Source organism: Ovis aries, chromosome 11 (genome assembly GCF_016772045.2).
Source record: "Ovis aries strain OAR_USU_Benz2616 breed Rambouillet chromosome 11, ARS-UI_Ramb_v3.0, whole genome shotgun sequence".
In the NCBI taxonomy this organism is placed as follows: domain Eukaryota; kingdom Metazoa; phylum Chordata; class Mammalia; order Artiodactyla; family Bovidae; genus Ovis; species Ovis aries.
Window position 1 is genome coordinate 34,514,598 of NC_056064.1, and position 19,785 is coordinate 34,534,382.

Sequence of the window (19,785 nt, forward strand, 5' to 3'; positions counted from 1 at the left end):
AGACCCCTCTGCAAGCTCTGCTCTCCTAGGTGAAGTCAGAACCCTCCCAACTCGGTGAGAAGATGAATAACCCAGCTGAGACGAGCAAAGGTCCAGGTAGATGGCTTCCCAAAGAAGAGGTTCAGTGGGAACCATGCCTACAACAGCTGCCAACACGGCCACGAGGGAAAACGGGTAACACCAAGTTCCGGTGAGGATCCAGGGCTCGGATGGCGGGGGCGCTCACACGTGGCTGCGGGAACGTGAAATGTGCAGTCACTCTGGAGAACAGTCTGGCAGCTCCTTATACAGTTAAATATACACTCCCCATACGATCCAGCCTTTCCACTCCTAGGTGTTTACCCGAGAGAAATGAAAACATATGTCCGCACATATGCTCGTGGCAGTTTTACTCATAATTGCCCCAAACTGAAAACAACCCAAATGTTCGTCAACTGGTGAATGGACGTGCCAAACGTGACACATCCATACAATGAAATATTATTCAGCAATAAAAAGGGATGAACTGCGGTGCAGACAGAGCTGTCCCTGAGCCGGGAGCGCGCTATGCTGGGTGGAAGGAGCCAGGTCTCGAGGCTGGAGACTGTGATTCTATTCACTTGATGTTCTGGGTGAATGGAGATGGCAGGGACAGAGAACGAGACAGGGCCTGGGTGTGGGGGAAGGCCAATCTGTAACGCAGGAGACCCAGGTTCCATCCCTGGGTTGGGAAGATCCCCCAGAGGAGGGCATGGCAACTCACTCCAGTATTCTTGGCTGGAGAATCCCCAAGGTCAGAGGAGCTTGGCAGGCTATAGTCCATGGGGCTGCAGAGTCAGACACAGCTGAGCAACTAGGCGCAGCACACAACATAGACGCATACACTAACACCCGGTGAATTTAACTGTATGTCATTACACTGTACGGATCTGGTCACAAAGGTTGATGCTGACCACTTCCTACCATTTGCTAGAGCCAGGAGGAGGTCCAGAGGCACAAGCTTGGCTGCCGGGGCCTCAATCTGGCTCCGCAATCAGAGCCATTTCTCAGTAAATGTTCGATCAACTGCTTAGGAAATAATTCCCTCCTCAAACTGAGGGTCCTTGCTCTCAACACCTGAGGATCAGCTGATCAACCGATCAAACAGGTTGGGTGTGCTGAGGAGTTGTGTGTGTGTGAGTGCACGAGTGTGCATGAGGCAGTGTTCCGTGTGGACCAGCAGACTGCGGCATGTGGCCGTCACAGGGGCCCTGGCTCACTCCCTGCACCAGCCAAGGTGGCGTGGATGCCCCACTTGCTTTGATGTCAGGGTGGCAGGAGATTGGCTCTGTTCAACGAAACGTGAACAGCAGTGGGGACACCACCTTCAGGAAGCAGCTTCAAGACCAGGATTGCAGTTCCCTTCTCCCTCTGCCCAGAGCTGCCCGCCCTCACCAGGACAGAGCCCCATCAGCCTGGGCCCTGGGGTGACTCTGATGAGGGGTGTCTCCCAGCTCCTCGGGTCAGACGTGCAGCCTGAGAAGTCATCTCCTTTTCCTCCTTTCTGCCTGTCTCATCCTCTTGACAGTGCCTTTCACAGAGCAGAGGTTTTAAATTTCAGCGAGGCCCAACTCATCAATTCTTTCTCTGATTGACCATGACTTGGAGATGTATTTAAAAAGTCATTGCTCAGGACTTCCCAAGCAGTCCAGTGGTTAAGATTCCATGCTTTCACTGCAAGAGGTGAGGATTCCATCTCTGGTCGGGAAACGAAGATCCTACATGCTTCCCAGTGCAGCAAAAAAAAAAAAAGTCATTGCTCAATCTTTGTTCTTTTAAGGCTTAAAAGTCACTGAGATCTCGGGGCTGCCTGCTATCGCAGTACAGCCTCACCTGTCCTAACTAACACAGCAATTAGAACTGAATTGTCAAATTGTCACCTGACTCACAGAGTCAGGCTACAGAATGGACTGTCCAGCTCTGCTATGACCCGGACAGTGGGGAACCAGGGACCCTCTTGCCACTACAGCAGCCCCCCAACACTCACAAGTCTGGACCCTGGAGGCTGGGTGGCAGCAGCGGCAGCAGCAAACGCCTAAGGCGGGAAGGAGCCCCTTGCTCACTCTCCTTTCTGGTCTTGGCGGTCAGCACACTGTATGGTCGGGCCAATTTCTAATCTGGAACCTAGCTGCATGGGATCAGGAGCAGGGTCTCAGCTTCCACCTCTGTCCAGGGAGGCAGAGAAGGAGGCAGGAATGGTGCCGAGGGTCCCTTGACTCTGGCCCACTGTGGGGGTGGGGAGGAGGGTACCGCTGCCAACAGAAGAGGCAGAGAATGAGGCTGGGGGTGACTGGTGGGAGGGAAGAAAAGCCTGAGTGGGCAGGGGGCAAAAGTAAGAGGGAGCCAAGAGGAAGGGCAGGCTGAGGGTTGGCTCTGGAGAGGGAGGCAAACTGGGGAGACGTGGGGGGTTGGGAGATGATCCTGGCTGTGGAAGTTCAGCAGTGCCCACTCCCCCAAATTCATGTTCCCCTGGTCCCCCAGATGTGACCTCCTGTGGAAATGGGGTCTTTGCAGCTGTAATCAAGTAAGGATCTCAAGGTGAAATCACCGTGGATTTAGGCATGAATCCAATGACTGGGGTCCTCAGAAGGGGAAGAGGGGACACAGAGACACGTGGAAGGTGATGGTCACCATCATTCCCGGTCAGTCAGCGACCCCAGGGAGCAGGGGCCACCTGCCTGCATGACAGGATGAGAGGACACTGAAGACTTCCTCCAGCATCTTGGCTTCCTGGGCCTGGGGATTCCTGAAAGGGAACAGAACCAAGTCCAGATTGAGGGTTAAGGACCACGACACAGCCCAGCAGTCCCAGAGATGCTGTATCCACCTGCTGGCTATTCACGGGTTTGCTGACCCGCCTGTGACTGATTCTCCACACCAGGCCTCTGGAAGTGAAAGCGGGAAGGACCCCGGGCATCACTGGGCTGGCCAGGCACGTGGCTGCCTCTGTATCTCGTCAGTGACACGCCTGCTGGTCGTCAGCACTGAGGTAGGGAGAGGGCTGCACGGGGCCCACTAGTCAGAGGCACCCTGAGCTTGAAGGGCCTACCCAGACTGGAACCTTGGGTGGTGTCCGCGAGGGGCGGAACCCCAGGAAGCATCGTCAGAAAGAAAGCAAAGAGGAACCAACCAGTGTTGGTGACCAGGGCGAGGCGAGGGCACTGGGAACCGTCCCCCCACCCGCCACCGCCACCGCCACCGCCACCGCCACCGCCACCCGGCGGCCAGTGCCGGTCATGCTCCCGCTGTCCACCAGGTGGCGCTGCTCCCCTGGCGATGACTCCCTCCGTCAGTTTCCAAAGCGCTGTTGACGCCCGGGTTCCACATGCAGCCCTTATGTCTGCTCTTCCAGGCTTAGCTCACCTTCTAGTGGAGGAGGCTTGGCAACCAGCCCAGGGTGAGCCGCCAGGAGGCTGCAGAGCCGGGAACTGGGCCCGCCCGCCTGGACGCTGAGCTTTGGCGCTGCCTGGGGCTCAGGATCTGATGCTGAGCGCCTGGCCAGCATACCCCGCCAGCCTCAGCTTGCTCCCAGCACTTCTGGGGGCGGCAGCCACCTCCCACAGAAGTCACTGCTCTGGAACCCTCATCTTGGAGTCTGCCTCCAAGGACACCCAGCCTGAGCCCCATGTGGGCCAGGGCAATTGCAATGTGGCCCGGTGAGGGGTAGGGAATGGGTGGGGGTGGGGGGGCTGCAGCAGCTGCAGGACAAGCACCTGGTGTTGATCTGGGGACAGAGGTGGACACGGCCCAATGGCTCACCTGCCCGGGCAGTCTCTAGTCACAGCCAAGGGGGCCGATGGTGGTAGTGCAAGGACCCTAGGGCGTGATCCTCTCGGCACCTCATGGCATAGCCCAGTCCTCCTGCCTGTGATATAACCAGGGCTGCCCCTCTGCCTCCTGCAAACCTGGCCCCCAGATCTTCACCTGGGCCACCCCCAGGTGTGAGTGAGCAGATATGCTTACTTTCTAGTCGATACACATCCCACAGAAAGGACCTGAGAGTGGACAGCCCACCTCCCGGTGAGCACTGTGCGTGTCCGCCTCCTCCCAGACATAGAGGTGTGTTTAAACATTTCTTTTGTTTCTGTGAGGTCAGCCCAGAGCTGGAGCTTGTCATCAGGGTGGTTTGGAGGGGTCAGCTGTGGAGTGGGTGATAACAGCACAGCGATGGGTGGGAAGGAACTGGTCAGGCTCATAAACCAGCCACTGGGTGTTGTGCTCACATGTCACCTGGACCACTATCTCAACAATCACACGAGGAGGGAAATCCTACCACCACTGAATCGATGCGGAAACCGAGGCTTAGGGGGATTTGTTCCGGTCACACAGCTCAAGGGCTCACTTCCTGCCAGCCCTGTTCTGAGCACTTCACCTGTGTTGATACTAATACATAGTTTTCCCAGTGAGCCTAGGAGGTAGGTAGTGCTATCATCCCATTTTATAGATGAGGATACTGAGGCACAGGGCTCATGTACAGCCAGGGAACAACAAGCTGGGGGACCACAGAGCTCACATCTTCACCCCGACAGCCGTGGTGTCCGGTCTGTGGATCAGGGAGACGACAGAGCTTCCTGAGCTGGCTGAAGGGCCCAGTGAGGCCCTGATACCTGGATGAACCTAGGTCAGCACCCGGCACACAGTAGGTGCCCTGCCCCCAGCCACTGTCGTTACCCTGGACTCGTCCCCAACTCCTCTCTCTGCTCCTCATATTTGTCTAAATGTTGTCTGCCTGGGAGCATGTCCTCCTGCCTCTGGCTATTTTTAGGTCGGTTTCTTTAGAATTCCAGATTCTACATGTAAGCCCCACAGTTATTTGTGGCGAGATGTGACAGCTGCTCAGATGGAGTAACTGGGAATGCTGTGTTTATTCTGCAGAATCCACTGACCCAGCCTTTGCTGGGCAGTGACTCACGGACCATCCTTCCTTCTCCTGGGGACGCAGTGCAGCGTCACCAAGTGACTGGATGATCTCTGCTGGGAGAGGCCTCCTGGACAGGTGTCGAGGATACACTGAAGGCTTCCTGGGAAGATGCACAGGACGGAGCTACAGGACAGGGGAGGGTAGGCACAGGAGCCATGGGCTCTCCCCTGACTTACCCCCATAGAGCCTCGGGCCTGGGAGGAGCAAGCGTGAGGGAGAAGCGGACTTTTCAGTAGCAGCCCCAACTATAGGACTGGAAATTGAGGTGGACACCATTGGTCTCATTCCTAACACCTATTCCTTTTGACTAGTTTTTGATACAGTGCTCTAAGCCAATCATGATCATTTTGTCATCAAATTTCCCAGTTTTTAATGCTGGTTGTGTGACCCAGTTCTGGCCCATCAGTCCTAAAGTGACAGTATGCTGGAGACATTTCTGGGAAAGCATTTGCTTACCTGATGAAAAGAGGTGCAGCTACTGCAGCCCTTGACCTTTCCTTTACCTTTGGCTTGCCTGGAACCCAGGTGTGATGACTAGAGTTATGGCAGCCATCTTGTGACTGTGAAGTCAAAGCATAAGGCTGAGAGGTCAATTGTATTAGGGATAGTGGAGTCAAGATGCCTATGCTAGCAACTGCCTGTTTCTGGTTGTGTTAATGGGGATAAAAGAACTTCCTATCCATTTGTTTGCTTCTGTTGGTTGTAATTTGGTGCTTTGCAGTTAAATGTGTTCCTCCTAACTGATACAGACATGAAGGCCAGGTGGGCAGCTGTGAGGCCCAACCATGCTCAGAGGTCCACAAACAGCTCCTGGGATGGCCCTGGGCTAAGGCCTCTGCTGGACTTTGGTGAGGTGGGGGTGATTCAGACCCACCTAGACTTACCCCTCAGGGTGTCATGGGCCACCAAAAGAGGCAACAAGTTGTGTAACTGATCTGAACTGCTCCCAGTTCTCAGGGGGCAGGAAATCCCTTTTCTTTAGGAAATCAGATTTAACTCTACCTTCGTGCTCATGTGCCAGGGTTGGAAGACCTGCACAAGAGTGTGATGGGGGTGGGGTTCTCAGGGTCAAAGCAGGGCCCTAAAGCTTCAGCTGTAAAAGCCCAGGGACCTGGCCCTGCACACATGAGGCCTGTGCAGATCCAGGAATGTCTGGGTCCAGGTCTGGGCCTGGTTTACACCAGCATCTCAGGGACTCCCTGCATGGACGGGAGCAGAGGGCAGGAAGCCACACAGGGTTGCCCTGGGCAGGCCTGCATAGGCCAGACAGAAGGCAAGCGGGTATCACCTCCTCCTGCTCCTGCTGGAAGGCGATCACGTGCCCCCGCCCCTGTGCCCCTGTGCCCTGGATGCACCTACATCTCCCAGTGAGCGCCCACAGGACCCAGGACTGCCCTTGCCCTACCCATACCTGGATGGACATCTGCCCGCGTTGGAAATTTCCTCGACCCCCTGGCTCTGGACCTGGACCCCGCGTTGTAGGAGGCTGAGCAGCATCCCAGCCTCACCGGTGTCCATGGCACCTCCCAGCTGTGGCAACCACGGATGTCTCCAGATGGTGCCCAGTGTCCCCTGATGGAGAAGGCTGGACTTGCAGAGGGTGGAATTTTGGAGAGAGAAGGCAGCTGCCTCCTCCTCCCTGGTAGGGGTGCAAGGCAGGGGGTCAGGTCTAGGGCACTCTCCCTGCGCCTGCGACAGGAGAAGGAACGTCAGGATGGCAGTTTATTTCCCAGAAAGTCATAGATGACACAGTAACTGAGTGAGATCGGCATTGTGATGGGGTCTCCAAAGGACTGGAGGTGTCTCAAAGGCAGGGCCAAGGGCTCAGCTCCCTGGCCCTTTGTCCACTGTGTCCTAGGCCCTCGCATACAGTAGGTGCTCAGAAAACTGAATGAACCAGTGAATGAAGGAGGCCACTCATGGCAGATCACCTGTGCCGCCCTGGGAGGCCTGGGTTTCTGTCTGAGCAGTCCAGAGCCACTGCAGGGCTCTGAACAAGGGCCACCTGCTATCTGCGGAGGATGCTTTGGAAATGGCGGAGGGAGGCTGGAGAGGCCAGCTGCCTCCATTGTGCAGGTGGGAGGTGATGAGACCTGAGTCCCAGAGGAACAGTTTCAGGAGGTGAGGACTGATTCCTTGTGGTGGTGTTGGGGGGCAGGGAGGAGCAGAGGTCGCTGGATGGGGGACCAGGGAGTAGACAGGGCTGGGGGCGAGGTGCTGGAAGATACCACTCTACCCCAGGTGAGGAGCTCGGCAGGTGGAAGGAGTCTGGAAAAGAAATCTAATGAGAAATGGAAAATCACGAGTTAGTCATGTGTAGTGACTGGCAGAAAAAGAAGCCACTGTAGCTATTTCTGTGTTCATAGGAAGCGGCAGCAGCACTGATGCTTAGAGGAAGGGCAGCTCCTGGCTGGGAAACACTTTCAGGAGCCCCGGATTGGGTGGAAGACCTTGGGTTTTCCTGGAAGCAACCTCCCAGGGGAAGGACTGACGCTGGAGCTGAAACTCCAATACTTTGGCCACCTGATGAGAAGAACTGACTCATTGGAAAAGACTCTGATGCTGGAAAAGTTTGCAGGCAGGAGGAGAAGGGAACGATAGGATGAGATGGTTGGATAGCATCACCAACTCGATGGACATGAGTTTGAGCAAGCTCCAAGAGTTGGTGACGGACAGGAAAGCCTGGTGTGCTTCAGTCCATGGGGTCACAAAGAGTGGGACACAACTGAGCAACTGAACTGAACTGAACTGAACCTCCCAGGGGAAGCTGTGCTCTATCCTCCCTGGATATAGGGGAGAAGGGCAGCCTGCACAGCAGGGGCTCGTGTCCGGCGATGGAAGCTGAGATGTCCTGCCTTCTGTTTTAAAGACTCCGATGTGTGATGACCCCTTACCTTGGAACTCAATAATAGGAAGGCAATAACTCAGTTAAAAATGGGCAAAGGAGCTGAACAGACGTGTCTGCAGAGCTCAGAGCTTTCTTTAGACATCAGGGAAAGGCAAACCAAAACCACACTGAGGCACTACCTCACCCCTGTGAGAATGGCAGTCATTACAAAACCAGGGAGCCGGCATGGAAGATGTGGAGAAACTGGAACCCTTGAGTGCTGCGGCTAGGAACAGTGGTTCAGCGGCAGTGGTTCAGCTGCTGCAGAAAATGGTCTGGAAGTCCCTCAAAGAGCTACATACAGAGTTGCTGCGTGACTCAGCAATTTCCTTGCTGGAGCACATCCAGGAGAAATAAGTGTCCGTTAGAAAATACCTGTGCCTGAATGTCCACAGCAGCCCTGCTCACAGCCACCAGAAGGTAGAAGCAGCCCCGACGTCCATCAGCAAGTGATCAGAAACGTGTGTCCAGCCGCACAGTTGGATGTCTGTCATTCAGCTGTGAAAAGGACTGAAGTATAGACACCCGCTACCATGGGCGTGAAGCTCACAAACATCACACTCAGTGGAAGAAGCCAGACATAAAAGGTCACCTGTTGCCTGGTGCTATTTGTATGAAACTTCCAGGACAGGCAAACCCCTGGAGACAGAATATAGATCAGAGGTTGCAGGGGTAGAAGCAGGATGGGGAGTGACTGCCAATGGCTTCTGGCTTCCCTGAGGATGCCAGGGATGTTCTGAAAAGAGAGGTGATGACGGTCACACAACACCATGAAGGTGGTGCTGCTGTTGCTGCTAAGTCGCTTCAGTCGTGTCCGACTCTGTGCGACCCCATAGATGGCAGCCCACTAGGCTCCACCGTCCCTGGGATTCTCCAGACAAGAACACTGGAGTGGGTTGCCATTTCCTTCTCCAATGCGTGAAAGTGAAAAGTGAAAGGGAAGTCGCTCAGTTGTGTCCGACTCTCAGCAACCCCATGGACTGCAGCCCACCAGACTCCTCCATCCATGGGATTTTCCAGGCAAGAGTGCTGGAGTGGGGTGCCATTGCCTTCTCCGATGAAGGGGCTAGAGCCACCTAACTGTAAACTTTGTTTTTTTATATGTATTTCTATTCCATTATGGTTTGTCACAGGATATCAAATATAGTTCCTATGCTATATAGTAAGACCTTGTTGTTTATCCATCCTATACATACTGTTAATAGTTTGCATCTGGAAGTAGTGTTATTTTATTCATTTTTAAAATTTTTTGGCCGTGCCATGTGGCTTGTGAGATCCTATTTCCTGACCAGGGATCAAAAGCATGTTTGGAAGTTCAGAGTTGCATTCACACTTTAACATGGTTGAAATGATTGCTTTTATATCAGTACAAAACCATTTTTTAAGTATATGGGAACTGTCTGTACCTTCTGTTCAAATCTTCTCTAAACCTAAAAGGACTCTGAAAAATAAAGTCTGTTTGAAAAAGCAGAACGGAACATGAAGTGGCCATGAGCAGGGTGCAGTCCTGTGGCTCTGTGCCCCACGGTGCCACCTGCAGGCCTCTGGGTGCCGGGACACTGCCCATCCACTCAGGGTCATCAGCACTGGAGGAGCCTCCCCAATGCCCCAGCTCACCCTGTCTTCTTCCTGAGCGTCCGACGGTCAGCAGAAGTCATCTGCTTGGAGCCAGATAAAGGGCTCCTGCCTTTGACCCTCCTGACAAGCTCATGAGGACCTGGGGGCCTGGGGAGGCCGGGCCATTCTCCTGGGATCAGTCAGCAGGTGAGTGCAGAGCTCGTGTGCCTGGTCCCCGCAGGGCAGGCGGGTGCTGCTGTCGGGTCAGCTCCCAGCCTCTGGACAGCAGTGCTCTGAACCCTCGCATCTCTCTGGAGGAGATACCTGTGCCCAGAGGTCAAGCTCGAGCAACAGGCAGGGCAGCTGGACGCAGGCTCGGAGGACACAGCACTGAGGAGGCACTCTGGCCCCAACACCACTAGACAAACCCACTCGAGGGCCGGTCTACATAGCAGGACAGTGGGTGGAATGTTGACAGGGCCTTGGTGTTAGCCGTGCTCTGGATCAACCGTAAACCTGATTCTGACACGACTGTATCGAGGTTTCCTAGCAGAATGTTTTTGTTCTTAGGAGATATTCAGGGAAGGGCCTAGGGGTGTAGAGTCTGCTACATACGCTCAAATAGTTCATATAAAAATAACTTGATGAAGGGACTTCCCAGGTGGTCCAGATGTTAAGACGCCATGCTTCCACTGCAGGGGGCACAGGTGTGATCCCTGTTCGAGATTCACATGCCGAGCAGCACGGCCCAAAAAAAAAAAATGCTGAGGAATGATAAGGGGTCAATCCAGGTGAAGGATATGGAGGTGTTTATTTCATAATTTTTGCAAATTTTTTGTGGGTTGGAAAATTTGCAAGGTAAAAACAAACTTTTAATCACTTAAAAATTACAAAGGCCCAATTCATTTAATTAAAAAGTTCATGTATTTGCTGAGATTGAAGCTCATGGGTTTTTTGGAAAGAAGGCCCAGGAGATGCGCTGGTAAATACTGCAAATTAAACACTATTCTGATCAAAAAGAAAAGCCCATGGGAAAATGGCCAGCATCACAAACAATGGGGGAAAAGACAAGTTAAATAAGGTATAATTATTCAACTATTAAATTAACGTAAGTGTGTTTGGAATACTAGGAGACCATGCTGATGAGTGAGCCAGGCACAGGCCTGTGGACGCAGCTGGACTGACTGCGTCCTCTTAACTCCTGGAGTCCCTTGCTAAGGAAACGGTCCTAAGCCAGATCCCACACTTCGAGCCAACCCTGCGCACAGGCGGCCCTGCCGAGCCTTGGCTCTGACCAGGGGTTTCTAGCCCCTGCTCTGCCTCCTTCCTGTGCATGCGCCCTCAGGGTGGGCAGCAGGGTCTTCAGCCTGAAGACCTGCTGGTGTCCCAGTTGTCCTGAGCTTTGGGCCAGGACTGTGGGTTCCCACACCTGATCAGCCCCTTGGAGTCCCGCAGCCCTCAGAGCACCCAGTGCTCTTCCCCAGCCCCTCTCCTCACTCGCTCCTAGAACCTGGAGTTAAACAGGAAAAGCTGCTTTTCCTAGAGTCTACTTGCTGCCCCCTCCCCCGCCCAAATCACTCCAGGTAAAGTTCTTGTTGGTCCCTGGACAGCCGGCCCAGGTAGAAGCACCTGGAAAGCATCACTGGGGTTTAAGTAAAATGTTTTGGTTAGTTTCCAAAGGTTGGGATGTGAAAGTCACTGAGTTGTGTCCAACTCTTTGCGACCCCATGGACTGTATATGTATACTCCATGGAATTCTCCAGGCCAGAATATTGGAGTGGGCAGCTGTTCCATTCTCTAGGGGATCTTCCCAAGCCAGGGATCAAACCCAGGTCTCCAGCACTGAAGACTGATTCTTTACCCACTGAGCTATCAGGGAAACTGATAGTTGTCTTCCTGTTTTCTGGCTTAATCCCACTGTTTGGGAGAATAAACCGTGTGATCACAGTTCTTCCAAATCTGCTGAGATTTGCTTTATGTTCCAGCGCTTGGTCGATTTGGGGAAACGCTCTGAGTGACCTTGATAAGATCACATGTTCTTCTGCTGATGGGAGGAGGCTCTGTGGAGACCAAACCCTATGGGGCTTTCCCTGACCTTTATGCTCCGTTACCAAGGTAAATATTCTAACCCCCACAAGATATTATTGTTACAAACATCTAATATCAGATTTACTTTCTTGTGCTCTTCACTCCCTGCATCCCCGGGCTCCCAGCTGGGATCCTGTTCCTTTTGTCTGAAAACACTTTTTCTTTGCCTCCATTTTTGAGGGATAACTTCCCTGGACTGAAATGCAGCTTTGACCTTCGTCATTCACTTGTGTCTTTGACGAGAGCTGACTGGTGCTGAGCGTGTGCAGGTGCAGGGCATGCCCTTGCTCTCCAAGAAGAAGGGGACGGGTATGCATGGAGCACCGGGAGCAAGAAGGGCTGCAGAGTGGCTGTGCCCGAGCCACACGGGACCTTGGAGCGAGGATCACACTCTGCCCTCATTCTTCCAGGAGCAGTGAGGCTTCTTGGAGAAGACACGGCTTTAACTGGCCCATGATGGGGGCAGCGGCATGTGTGAAAAGGAACCAAGGAGAGGGCAGAAACAAGATGGGTTTGAGCACTGAGTGTCCGAACCAGTGCTGGCTCCAGCAGGGGTTCCCTAATTGGGCTTCCTCTGTCACCTGCTCTAGGCTGGCAGGTTCCAAGCCCGCCACTCACTCAGCTGTGTGATCATGGCACTTCCCACGTGAGTCCACTTCCCCTCCCTCTCTCTTCCCCTCCCTCCCACTTTCCCTCCCTCCTATTCTGCGGCTCAAAGAAAACTGCACTGGGCTCTGGGCCTGCAGCTTTGGAAGAGCTCAGACTTCTTAGCTCTGATCTTTACAGTTAGATTTCTTCTTCTGAGAGTCAGAGAAGGTTGATCAGTCACTTGCCAGAGGCCACACAGACAGGATCCTTCACCCTCTCCATTCCACAGATGGGGTCTGTGAGGCCCAGGGAGATTGTTTCCAAGGATGCTCCAGACTTGGGAGTGGCTGAATGACTCATTCACTCACTGTTTACAGAGTGCCTGCTTCATGCGTGGAACTAGGAACGAGCCAGGTGCCAGGGAGAGTTGTGTAGGAACAGACAAAACCCTGCCCTCTGGAAGCTCATCTTCTCCTGGGTGAGGGGAGGGGGGACTGACACTATACAGAATAAATAAGTAAACTAAGTCCAAGTCTTTGCGACCGCATGGACTGCAGTGCACTAGGCTTCCCTGTCCTCCACTATCTCTTGGATTTTGCTCAAACTAAAGTCCATTGGGCTTCCCTGGTGGCTCAGACAGTAAAGAATCCACATGCCATGCGGGAGACCTGAGTTCAATCCCTGGGTTGGGACGGTCCCCTGGAGGAGGACATGGCAATCCACTCCAGTATTCTTGCCTGGAGAATCCCCGTGGACAGAGGAGACTGGCGGGCTGCAGTCCATGGGGCACGACTGAGCGGTTAAGCACAACATCCATTAAGTTGGTGATGCCATTCAACCATCTCCTCCTCTGTCATCCCCTTCTCCTCTTGCTCTCAATCAGACTGATTCCATGAACAGAAAGGAGACTCAAGAGTAGGGAACGGTTTAGGCTTTACTCAAGGCCACCCGTTAAGCAAATGTTAGCTTTAGTAATAAAAGGAGCCAGGTGCTCAGATGCAGGGCCGCTGGGGGAGGGGACAGTTGGAAGAAATAGCCATTAGCTTTGATCCTCTCCCAGCAAAAGTCAAACTCCTGGCCAGAGAGGTCATCTGGAGACGTTTGCCCTGGAGCCTGTGACGGTAGCTGCTCGTGATAAACAGCTCCGGATATGTGGAGAGCCATCTAGGGGTAAAGAGAGATAACCCCAGGGTCGGGTGTGGGGCCAGCTGGGGGAGAAAGGAGCTATTTGTTAAAGCTCCAGAAACAGGGACTTTGGGTCGGAATCTGGAACAAATACTTTGTCCACAGAGAAGCACGCTGCCTCAGAAGTGACTTCTCTGTTTGCCAGGGATGCGGGAGGAGGCATAGCCCCTGAAAGAAGTCAGCCTGGGTGGCTTCCCTGCAAGCTCAGACAGGGGCGTTTCAAAGGCCCAGGCTGTACTTCTGGCCCCAGATGCCTTCAGCAGGAGGTTCTTGACCTGAACAGTTCCAATCCACCGACCACACTGGAAGCTGAGTCCAGTTTCTGAGTTTTGGTGTGCTCCTTTCTAGGAGGGTTGGAGTGGATTCCGCTGGTTGCATCAGCTGTGCTGTGATCTCTGACATTTTCTTTGTTCCCACATAAACCAAGCACACAGAAACTAATTTTCCTGGCTTAATAAAAGAACAAGGTGGGGGCGGGGGGAAAGAATGGCCAGGTGGGGAGAAAACTGGGGCTTGGGTGAAATGGACTGTGGTGGGTAGGGAGTGCCCCCTGGGGGCCCTCCCTCTTGGTGAGTTCCCCAGAATCGGCTCTGGTTCCAGCAGGCCCTGCCTGGACAGCCTGCACGAGGTGGTAGTTGGGCAAACCAGCCCTTCAGCACCTGCTGTGCACCCAGCCCAGTGGTGGCTAGTGGTTCTCAAGCACTTTCCAGCAGTCAGGTCCTGTGCTATGGGTTTTACCAACAGGTACCTCATTTGTGCTTCTGAGGAACTGACAGCTGCCCACAACCACGGAGCTGGTGTGTACACCAATGCCAGCGTCCTTCCTGTATCATGGTGGGCTTGCCTCTGCCCCATCCCAGGGGTGTTGTAGAGGTTGCACATGATTGGGCACACGGTGGCAGCTCACAAATGCCCTGTACTGGCAGGTGCAGGGTGGAGGGGAAGCAAGGGAGAGAGGCGTGGGCTGGAATCAGATGGCTTGCCAGGGTTCCAGGTATGTGGCAACTAGCTACAAAGAGGGCTCTCTAGGGACCCAACCAGCCTGTAACCCACCTACTTTCCAAAGCCTGTTCCCTCCCACTGTCCCCCCCCCCCCTCGCCACTACTCCAGCCTTTTCAGGATTTCTGAAGGACCCCTCCTGTCTCCTAGCACCTGCACAGGTGAGCCCCTTCCTACCCCCAAAATCTGCATGTCTGGCACCTTCTCCAGCTCTCAGGCCTCCCTCGGGTCCTTCCCTGAGCATTGCAGGGAAGTGCCCCCTCACCTCCCCGTTTTGCCATCCCAGCTTGCAACCATTTATTGCTGCTCGGCTCTCATACCCCAAGGGACAGTGAGGGAAGCCCCGGTGAGTGCTCGAGGGCCACTGGAGGAGGGTCGTCGACTGGAAGCCGGAGGTGAGGGGCGTTCCCACCCCTCAACACTCCCCCTCGTGCCACAGTCGGCCCCCGGGAAGGACTAGGGGCTGAGTCGGCCAAAGTCCAGGTCCTCAGGTGCTAGGCAGCACTCTACTTAAACCTACGACCCGCCGCTGGCGGCCTCCAGCCAGACGACGGCCAAGAACAGGAACGCCAGGTCAGTTGGCTGGCCGAGTGGGTAGCCGGGGGCTGGGGGTCGGGGGCCGGCAATCGAGGTCTCCGCGGCTGCGTGGCAGCCTCGGGACCGGCCAGCGCCGCCGCGCACGGCCCTGGGACTTGTAGTTCTCGGCTCCCGGAGAGGCTAGCGCGAGCCCGGGAACTCGGCGCTGCGCGGGGACGGGGACTACATTTCCCAGAAGGCCGAGGAAGCAGGGTCACGGCGAAAGGACCCCGGCCGGCGGCGCTTCTCGGGCCCGATGGGGCCGGTTCTGGGTGTCGGGGGCTTCCTCGAGGCCCCAGCGCGATCCCTGCAAGGCAACCCGCGGCCAACGAGTCCGGGCCGGGCGGGGCCCGTGCGCAGCTCGGTGGCTGCGCCGGACTGCTGCGGAGGCCTCGGCAACATCGACTTCAGGAAGGTACCGGGCGCCGGTTGGGAGGGGTGCCGCGGGCGGGGCCTCTTCCTACGCCGGGGGGCGGGACCGCCGTTACCAGGCAACGGAGGCGGGGCGCCGGGCGGTGTCTAGGGCCCCGCTCCTGGGCGCGTACACCTGTGCACCCCGGGATCTCGAGGCTCCGGGAGGCCGGCGCCCTTAGCCGAGGCCAGAGGACTGGCCTCCTCCCCGGTGGACTAGCGGGGAGTTCGCGGCCAGCCGAGCCCTGCACAGGCCAGGCCGGGATGGACTGGGCGGACCCGGTGCTGGAGACCCTCCGGCCCCCGGCCCCCTCCCTCGGAGCCGCCTCTGAGACAAGACAAACACGTTTCCGGAGTCTGGCACTCCTGGTGGAGCCCCAAATAGGTCTCTGCTCGAGGCCACCTTTTGTGGTCCATTCGTTTGTCCCGCTGGTCTTGATCGAGAGCAGGTGTCCATCGAAGAAAAACGCAAAACCTCAGAGTTGCGAGTTATGTTCTGTTTAGCGTCTTCCTGCGGACTGGAGCCCGGGAAAGAGCCTCTCAGGAGCTCTGAGAGACTGTTCCAGAGAGGTTAGGGAGGAACCAGGATATATAGAAGTTTTTGCTGGAAACACAAAACCCCAAAACATGTCGTGGAACATCAAAAGATTACTGGTAATCACACACACGAAACAGACATCTCTTTCATGATTTTAGCGCATTTCTGGATCTGGGAAGATGCAAGAGTCTGGGCTCCTTGAAATTATTCCTTAGATCTCATCCTGTCTGGGGCCAATCTCCTGTTTTTCTCCATCCTAAACCACCTCAGGGCGCACCTGGGTTGGCAGCAGCGGCCAGTGGCCTGATGGGGCAACTTTTGTTCTTACTGGAATGGCCGGTGACATTCTTTGTCCGTTCTCACTGACTTTTCACTCTAGTGAGCCTGGAAACCTAAAATTCTCTCCCAGAGATAAAATTGGACACTGTTTTAGAGACTGGCTGGTGGGGAGGGGGACTGCAATCCCGAGATAGCTCGTCCCCTACCTAAGGAGGTGACCTCTGATCTGAGCCCTGAGAGGTAAGCCAGGGGGTAAGGTGCTCTGGTGGAGGGCTGGCAGAGCCAAGGCCGTGAGGAGGTGGATTTGTTCCGGAACAAAGAGAAGCCTCACGTCTGTCCCCAGGAAGTGCCGGACAGCCCAAGGGTATGGGAGGAAAGCAGAGGAGGGGAGGAAGACTTATTATTTCAAAGAACTTTCCGTGAAGTGCTGGGTCACTCTGCAGGACTTGGGCGGTTCAAAGAGAGCTCTCTGGTGTAATGGGCGCCCAGATCCAGGTGAATATCACCAGCTGCCCTGGGAGGACGAATGTATCTGACGGCATCCTTTGAATACTGGATTCCTGATGGCGTTAGAGGACTCGAAACCCATGAGATCCATGGTGTGCCGTGCTTTCTATCCTAGCAGATCTCAGATGAGAAGGGCAGAGATCTTGGAATGCCAGAGGGGACCTTCGGGATTGCCCAGCCTGGGGTGGCTGCTTCACGGATGCAAACTCCGGGTGGAAGGATAGGCACCGTTGACTAGAGGTGGGGAGACCTTCAGGGCTTTGGGCAGTGGAGCCCCTGCAAGGTTAAGGTCTGAGCAAGGCCTGGCAGCGGGGGAGGGGGAGACTTCCTGGGTGTGTGCAGGCAGCCCCTTCTCTCTGGGGCTGTGCAGTGGGACTGACCTGGGAGCTTTGGGGAGATGGGTCAGGGTGACCGTCACTGGCTAACATTCCGTTTTCCACCGCTGCCCCTGTTGGTACAGTTAAGCTTCCTGTTGCCAACAACATTCCACGTTGTCTATTTGTGCCTCTTGGCAGCCCTCCTCCCTCCTCTGTCAGAATCTCTGGTTTGGAGAGATATTGTCTCCAGGATGGTTTCTTTGCATCCAACACATCTGAGCTGCAGGCTGGCACCAAGCTGACCTAGCCCCCTCCGATGGCCGGGGCGGGGGTGGTGGTGGGGGTAACACGGTCATGGTGAAAATCCAAACTCCTCTAGTAGCCACAGTTTAACAACTAAGAAGAAATCGGTGAAGTTACTTTTAATAGTATATTTGACCCAAATGTAATTCTGTCATGCACTACCGCAAGACCCCAGCAGCCACACGCCTGCTGACGTGGGCACAATGCCCTTGACCTCCTGGGCTTGCTGCAGTGGGTTTAGAATCAGGACTTTGTTTTTAGCTTAGAAAGTAGCCCCCCACCCCCTGCCGCCCCCCAGGCTGGGGAGTGTCCCTGCTGCACCCTCATTGACCAAGGCCCTCTCTACCCTGAACTTGGCTCAGCTCCTCCTTGGCTCAGCAGCCGCGTGAAGCCGACTGACTGGTGGGAGATGGAGCCGGACAGAAGGGCTCCGATGGTGCCTCATGGTGCCAGCTTCTTGGGGAGCTTGGGCTGCCAGGGCACAATCGGAGACTCTGCTCATGCCCGTTTCCAGATGGTTCCCCAGCCCTTGTCCCTTGTGAGCGTGGGTGGTGTAGGTGTCCAAAGGGGCCCTTCAGTTACCTGCTCTGTAAGATGAGAGCTCTGTCAGCTGTGAAGTTCGGGTGACCACACTGAGGGTGGGTGGTTTTCAGAAGGCAAGGTTCAGGCTGCATCCAGCCCATGCTTGGGGGCCGGGCCCCTTGGGCTGCACAGTCCCTGTATGTGACTGCTCTGTGACCATTTGGGAGGCAAATCCCAGGGGGTGACGGGCATGTCGGAGCTGCCTTCCCGGGTGAGATGTTTGCCTACTATACAAGAGTTATTTTTCAAATTCTCTTGGCGTTATCACGTTGGTCAGAACAAACATCAGGCCATTTCTTTGGACAACTTATTCTGTGAAGTTCTGAGGGATGTAATTTTTGTCTTCAGTGTTTTGGGGTGAGAGTCCAGACCTTTGGCAAGTCATGTCAGTGTACAGAGCGTTGGTTTCTCCTGCCTCTGTTGAGATGGCCATATGGCTTTTCCTCTTCTGTCTGTGCAGATGTTGGTTGTCACACCAGCCCCACCTTTCTGGGGTGCCCCCCAACTTGGTCCTGATCTGTTCTCCTTGTATTCATTGCAGGCTTTGAGTTTCCATCATTTTGTTCAGGGTTTTGGAGGGCTGTGTTCATGAGGAGTATGGTTTGTAGTTTTCTTGTAGTGTCTTTGTCCAGTTATAGCATTAAAGGAATGCAGCCCTCTTAGTGGGAGCTGGGAAGTGTTCTGGGAGAGACTGTGCGGAATTGTGGTTCTTTGTTCCTTAAATGTTTGGTAGGATTCATCACTTTGCCGACAAAGGTCTGTCTAGTCAAAGCTATGGTTTTTCCAGTAGTCATGTACGGATGTGAGAGTTGGACCATTAAGAAAGCTGAGTGCTAAAGTATTGATGCCTTTGAACTGTGGTGTTGAGGAAGACTCTTGAGAGCCCCTTGGACAGCAAGGAGATCAAACCAGTCAATCGTAAAGGAAATCAGTCCTGAATATTCATTAGAAGGACTGATGCTGAAGCTGAAACTCCAATACTCTGGCCACCTGATGCGAAGAACTGACTCATTAGAAAAGACAGGTTGCACCTGTTTCCCCCGCTTATTTCCCCCCCTCCAGGGGAGGAGGTCACAGAGGTCCCCTCTGGTCCTTCTGGAGGGTGGGAGGGAGCCCCCAGCCTGGATTGTCTGCTGCCTGAAGATCTTCTGTGCCTGGTGCCACGATCGAGGTCATGGCTGCCTTAGTACAGAACTTTGTGGCCCTCCTTTGTGTGTCTGTGCTAGTGTGGGGCTCACAGCACTGGTTTCCTGGTAAATGTCTCCTGAGTTGCCCTGAGATGGAGGGTCCTGCTGGAGGCCGACACACTGTCCCCAGCCTGTCCCCCGCCCTCTATGCTGAGCGGTACGTGGGTCCCACCTGCGGTCGATGTGACTTTGACTCCTGGGCCCCTGCTGTTTGTTTGGATGTCACAATGTGACCCGGGTGCTGTTGACCCGCCACGGCTGTGTACCCCTTGCATGGCAAGCGGTATGGTCCAGCCTCTGAGCCCCTCACGGAGCGCTGCTGGGGTGCGGTAGGCGGAGCATCTCCTTTGCGTTCCAGCGCCGGGACCCTGCAGCCCGTGACCTTGGAACCGCAGGGGCTGCATCGTTAGAGTTACCAAGAGCAGAGGGCCAGGACTTCCACGGCTTTAGTAAGGTGGGGGGACCCTTCCCATAGCTGAGGTGGCCTGGGGCGGGGTGCAGGGTTCTGGGGGCAGCACTGGGGACCCACCTGCCCTGCTCCTGTCTGATGGGGTTTTGGAGGGAGGGCCTCCTTGGGTCACGGAGACGACAGCAGCCCGAAAGGGACCTGCCGGCCTCAGAGCCTGAAGCCAGGAGGGGCCCCTCTGCTGCCGCCTAGCCTGTTCGTCATTCTCTGCTCCGCACGCCCCTCTCTGGGCAACGCAAATCCCCCTTCAAGGTGACCAGATGCTTCCCGGGTGATGAGGGCCCTGGAACCTGGGTAGGGGCCATGGTCCTAACGGGGGGTTGGGGGGGACCTGGCTGGATGTTGGCTTCCGGTGGCCTCAGCCAGTGTCTTTCT

At 55.1% G+C, this 19,785-nt stretch overlaps 1 protein-coding gene across 17 annotated transcripts in view; it reads left to right on the forward strand.

Annotated features, from left to right (window-relative positions):
- Nucleotides 1–11,548: 11,548 nt before the first annotated feature.
- PEMT (phosphatidylethanolamine N-methyltransferase) overlaps nt 11,549–19,785 on the forward strand; it is a 39,080-nt gene continuing 30,843 nt past the window's right edge. For 6 of the 17 annotated variants that reach the window (XM_060395490.1, XM_060395491.1, XM_060395497.1 and 3 more), the window contains exon 1: nt 19,169–19,393. Coding sequence is in view for 2 of the 17 variants with exons in the window: in XM_015098682.4 (XP_014954168.2) it covers nt 15,077–15,235 (159 nt within the window). In the remaining 15 variants the exon portion in view is untranslated. Of the gene's footprint in view, nt 12,118–14,216; nt 14,406–14,781; nt 15,236–15,369; nt 16,289–16,315; nt 16,796–19,168; nt 19,663–19,785 lie in introns of those variants that run through there. The other 11 variants (XM_060395492.1, XM_060395495.1, XM_060395494.1 and 8 more) reach the window with 10 other exon arrangements.